Source organism: Salvia splendens, chromosome 17, assembly GCF_004379255.2.
Source record: "Salvia splendens isolate huo1 chromosome 17, SspV2, whole genome shotgun sequence".
Lineage (NCBI taxonomy): Eukaryota > Viridiplantae > Streptophyta > Magnoliopsida > Lamiales > Lamiaceae > Salvia > Salvia splendens.
In genome coordinates this window covers 19,369,883-19,375,669 of record NC_056048.1, presented here as the reverse complement: position 1 = coordinate 19,375,669, position 5,787 = coordinate 19,369,883, and the positions used below count along the sequence as shown (strand labels likewise).

The 5,787-nt window shown below is 40.8% G+C and overlaps 1 protein-coding gene across 1 annotated transcript; it reads left to right on the top strand.

The window, feature by feature from the left end:
• Positions 1-276: 276 nt before the first annotated feature.
• LOC121774426 (probable pectinesterase 29) lies at positions 277-1,824 on the top strand. Its single transcript, XM_042171305.1, has 5 exons — positions 277-500; positions 589-748; positions 829-1,041; positions 1,299-1,543; positions 1,635-1,824. Exons 1-5 carry the CDS (start codon positions 277-279, stop codon positions 1,822-1,824), a joined length of 1,032 nt encoding a protein of 343 aa, XP_042027239.1.
• The last annotated feature ends 3,963 nt before the right edge of the window (positions 1,825-5,787 follow it).

Genomic DNA, 5,787 nt, shown 5'->3' with positions numbered 1-5,787 from the left:
ACTGAAAAATTGTGAAGAAATTGATCAAACATAAATGTTAACATAATTAACACTATAACTTCCCTAATTGAGTAATGTCAACTGTTACACACTCATAAATCGTAGCCAAAGCCATGACACGATTTAATTACCCCTTAAAAATGAAAATGAAAAGGAAAATAATAAAAAGAAGATTTTGATAAAATCAGAAACTTTTTTCCCATTTTCCATCCAAATATCTTTATCTATATATATTCACATTGCTTAAACAACAACCTAGTTTTATCGAACTAAAAAATGTTAAGTTATAAATGGTATATCTGCACATTTCTTGCTCTACTATCATCAACTTCATCCATCACTGCCACACTTGAAGAGAAAAGGATAATGCCTCATATTATCTTTGTTGATCAATGTGGGAATGGGAAAAATAGTTTCAGAAGCATCCAAGCAGCCATCAACTCCGTGCCTTCAAACAACAAAAGATGGATTCAAATAAACATCAAACGAGGCGTGTATAGGTGAATTAATGTGAATTTAAACCACAATTAATTGTTATCTTCCACTTCCATTTTTGGCTTAATTACATACTCCATTATTTTGTTACAGAGAAAAGGTTACAATTCCTTCAGACAAGCCCTACATTTACCTTAAAGGAGCAGGAAAGAGACACACGGTGATCGTGTGGAATGGACATGGCTCCATCGATACGAGCCCAACTTTCGATTCTCAAGCTGATCATATAGTAGCGAAGGGCTTAAAATTTGTCGTAAGATGAAGCTCGAATGAGTGTTTACTTTATATATGTTTCATAAAATTTATATTGTTGTGACATTGTTTAATATGCAGAACTCGTACAACTCCCCGCCTGATGGTAATCATAATCCAATGGAGAGGGCGGTGGCAGCTCGGATTCAAGGCGATAAATCGGCCTTCTACAAATGTGGATTCTTCGGGTTGCAGGACACATTGTGGGATGCTGGAGGCCGGCATTACTACAAGAGATGCACCATTGGAGGTGCCGTAGATTTCATCTTTGGTGCTGCCCAATCCCTATACGAGGTAGTACTAAAAAGAATCACTCTCTCAGTCTCATTAAAAATGAAACGTTTTCTAAAATAAAAACTACACCATCTCTACTTTTTTCTCCCTCTTACTTTACTCTCTCTCTTTATTAACTTACAAAATAAAATTGCATAAAATCCTATGTTGGAAACCAATTGTTTCATATTTAATTGGGACGGAGGGAATATAATACTAGTAGTATTTTTTAGTAATTAGGGTTGAATTAAAGTTTGTGACATTCATGATAATTGTAGGGGTGCACAATATCGGTAGATGCTGGAGCTCTAAGGGGAAGCCAAGGCTACATAACAGCTCAAGGGAGGCAGAATCCGGGAGACACGAGCGGGTTCGTGTTCAAACATTGTAACATAGTTGGTAGCGGACATGCCTTCCTCGGAAGGCCGTGGAGAAACTACGCTAGGGTTTTGTTCTACGACACACAAATGTCCAACGTCGTTGTCCCTCAAGGATGGTATATTTGGAACAGCGCAGGCCACGAGTATGATCATATGTAACCCTACCTATACATATTTACATTGATTTTTATTATTATTTGCTTATTGAATTTTATTTATATTTTTTAAAATTAGGGGGCAGCTGACGCTGTCGGAATATAAGTCTCACGGACCAGGGGCGAATAGTGAAGAGAGAGTGAAGTGGGAGAAGAAGTTGAGTGAGGAAGAGGTGAAGAAGTTAGCAAGCTTTTCATTTATTGATAAAGAGGGGAGCTGGATCAATCAAGCATTATTCACCATTTTGGATGCTCAATTAACTGACTAATCTCCTTTTAACTTGCATAGAAGGTTATAATCAAGCATTCACCATTTCTTATGGTTTATTATAGTCTAACCTTGTTACATTTTTGTTACTCCTTTATACTAGTGATCATAGAGTTAATTTCATAAATTATTACCAAACTATGACACTTGTATCAAAGTAGTTACCAAATTTTGATTAGTACAAGTACTTTATAGTATTATTTTGAATTCATTTTCTGCTCGGCAATTCATATTAATCCACTCAATGAAATATTTTTAATATCATAACTCCCTCTGTCCCTAATAATTTGGCACCATTTGACCTAACACGTGGGTTGAAAAAGTTAGTGTCATGTGAGTCCCACATTTATATATTAGTTTTATAATAAAATATGAGCGAGAATGAGTTAGTGGAATATGAGGTCCACTACCAAAAATGGTAAAAATGAAAAGTGACAAATTTTCAGGGACGGATGGAGTATATACATATATAATAGTGAGGTATGTTAGGTTGGCCACTATCTGAAATTGATAACTGACAATAATGTGAACAACTTACGTTATGGATGTCAACACGAAGACATTTGTATGTCATTTAAATGTAGATATTAACATCTAGAATAGACAATAGTTGCACCTAGATCCAACTCAGCACATTTCGGGTCAACTCTCCGTAATCTATCGGTTCCATGTTAATCGAGTTGTGGTTTTTTCGAATTAAAATTTACAATAATAACTCTGTGAATTTAACAGGCTATTTTGAGTTGTCAATTGGGCTAGGCCAGCTCGCCCAGGACCGTGTGGGTCGGTCCAGGCTCTACCCATTAGTGAAAGGAAGCGAGCCTGGGCTGGACTCATTGGTTTACGTGGGCTTCAATTGAGCCATTTGGTAAACCTAGGCATGGGTCGGCCCTATGCCCATCAAAGCCCCGCCCAAACTCGAGACATGCCTAGGACCGGCCCAGGCCCAGGTAGAGGTCCACCTTGAATAATTAGATTTTTTTTAATGTAATAAAGTAATTAACCACTAATAATATTTCTCGATTGATGCATGTCATCTTACGCATAGTCATGCTAAGAGCATCCACAGTGGTGCGGATGTCCCGGCGGACATCCCCGCGGACTTCCCACTGCACTGCCACATCATAAGAACTTTCCACTGCACAGTGGCGCACATCCCCAAGGACATCCCGACGGACATCCCACAATAATAAAAATTCACAAATTCACCAAACTAAACAATTTACGGAATTAAAATTTCACCACGATTATGGAATAAAATTTCATTTAATAAAAAAAAGAAAGGTACATTTCAACAAAAAATAAATAAAAAAAGTACACTTCAATAAATACAAATTCCATCAACGACGACCCTTCCGCTGCCATACTTCTTCAATTATATCATTCTGGAGACGAATATGAGCTTGTTTTTGGCGCATGTCAGCAAATGCACGGACTCGCTCGACCTCGTCATGGGGTATCCTCATACGTACATTGCCGGTGGCCAAGCTGTGGCTTGGACCCGCAGCATCAGCATCATTATTGACCCAATCCGTCATTGCTGGACCTTCATCTTCGACAATCATGTTGTGCATGATAATACATGCATACATCATATCGGCGATGCTGTCAGCATACCACAGCCGTGATGGACCCTTCACTGCCGCCCATCGAGCCTGGAGCACACCAAATGCCCGCTCCACATCCTTGTGCGCTGCCTCCTGACGACCCGAAAAATATACCTTCTTTTCTTCTGTTGTGCATCTGATCGTCTTCACAAAGACGAGGCCACATAGGGTATATCCCATCAGCCAAATAATAGCCCATGTTGTGCTGGTTGTCGTTGGCGACGAAATTGACGGCCGGACCGACGCCCATGCACAGGTCGTTGAAAAGGGGCGACGACTAGAGGACGTTGATGTCGTTGTTCGACTTGGCTACTCCAAAATAGGCATGCCAAATCCACAGCCGGTAGCCAGCTACCGCTTCAAGGATCATCGTGGGATTCTTACCCTTGAAACCCGTAGTGTACACCCCTTTCCAAGCAAATGGGCAGTTCTTCCACTCCCAATGCATACAATCTATACTGCCTAGCATCCCCAGAAACCCGTGCTAAGTCCCGTGCATATCCAGCAGAGCCTGACAATCTTTGGGGATAGGCTTCCGAAGATACCTATCCCCGAATATCTCTCTAACGCCTTGACAAAATAACTTTAGGCAATGGCGGGCAGTTGTCTCACCGATGTGGAGGTACTCATCGAACATGTCAGCCGCGCCTCCGTATGCCAGCTGTCTGATTGCGGCAGTGCACTTCTGAATCGGAGTGTGGCCGGGTTTACCAGCCGCATCCTCCCGCACCCTGAAATACCCGTATCGACGCTCTAAAGCGCCGATACGCAGAAAGAGTGGACGATGCATCCTAAAACGTCGTCGGAACATGTTCTCCCCAAATCGTGGCTCCGGAGCGAAGTAATCCTCGTATAACTGACGGTGTGCAGCGAGGTGGTCCCGGGGTACTATAGATCGACGATGGATGGGTCGAGGTACCGCCGGTGCCAAGGCCGCATGTATCTCCCTCTCCGCTGCCTCCCGCACACGTGCATGAATTCGCCTCATTATGTAATCATACCCCCCACCACTACCACCCGCACCGCTACCGCCCGCACCAAAGCCACTATCACTACCACTACCACTACCTGTCATTCTGGATATATAAAGAAACATAGAGAGAGAGAGAGAGATACTCGTTAATACAAGTGATGCGAATGAAATGAAGTTCAACGAGCCGTATTTATAGAATTTTTGAAAAAAATATAAAAAATCATCGGGACGTCCGCGCAGACGTCCGTGGGGTTAACGCAATGGCGGACGTCCCGGGAATGCTGCGGAACTCTGGTGTCCGCAGCGGACGTCCGTATCCACATCACCGCTGCGTAATGGCGGACGTCCCGCGCGCAACTCCGGCACACCGGCCGGACGTCCGCCGGGACGGGCGCCATTATGAATGCTCTAATATTATCTAGTCCCAATTTTATTGGATATTCCCGGAGGAACTCAACCACTAATAGTGTAATATTTACAAAAACTCCCAACCAATGAATACAACATCAATCTTGACTGGATATGTATAGCCTTCTCTCTTTCTGTGTGTGTTTTGGCTTATAATATTATGTGCTTCTTTCTTTTACTACTATTTCCAAAGGTAAACTACATTAGTTCTTCCAAAGTTTTAATTTGCTTTGTACTGATTTATGTCCTGGTTTTATTTTCTCAGCTGGAAGAATAATGTAAAGCTTGAATTACCTGCTTGAGATCATATCTGCACAAAATATTCGAGGACGAGATTTTCAGGCAAAACTCGTGCAAGATATGTACTTGGCATGTGGTTTTGGTTATGCCTATCTTGATTTGGACAAGAGATGAGATCCCATTAGTCGTTTCTCAGATGTGTCTGCCCTGTTGTTAAGTGACTTTAGCAGAACATTGAACTATATATGCCCAACTTTCTCACTATACAGATATAACTTACCATTTTCTTTAACCCAAATGGAAAAAGGAACAAACATGCTTTCTTATAAAATAGTTGATTTAGTTAGTATTTTACCAATATGTTTTGTTAGTTGCAGTTCAGTTCCTTAGACAAGATAATAATGAGATACAATATGAGATAAGTCAAAATTGAGTTTATCTACAATTAAATTATGTCAAATTTTACCAAAAACAGAGGAGAAATTAGAGAAAACAATGAAGATTGCATTACCAAAATCAAGGGAGTCATTACAAGGAAAAGATACACAAATCATAGGGAATACTTTATCTTAGAATAGATTTATATACTACCTAAAATAAAGTGTATCCCTCCCTATATAAAGGAGATGAATTGTTGTATCAATACATATAACAAATAAACTATCCTCTTCTCCCTAAAGCTTCCAATATGTGTAGCCCTTCCAACTCTCTCGATTATCATCGATAAGATGGTATC

What these genes read in the sequence shown, in the direction of transcription:
- LOC121774426 (XM_042171305.1), top strand. Translation starts at nt 277, where the DNA reads ATGTTAAGTTATAAATGGTATATCTGCACATTTCTTGCTCTACTATCA. An exon ending in CGAAGGGCTTAAAATTTGTC is followed by an intron (nt 749 to 828) that starts GTAAGATGAAGC and finishes TTTAATATGCAG; the next exon opens with AACTCGTACAACTCCCCGCC. An exon ending in CTGCCCAATCCCTATACGAG is followed by an intron (nt 1,042 to 1,298) that starts GTAGTACTAAAA and finishes TGATAATTGTAG; the next exon opens with GGGTGCACAATATCGGTAGA.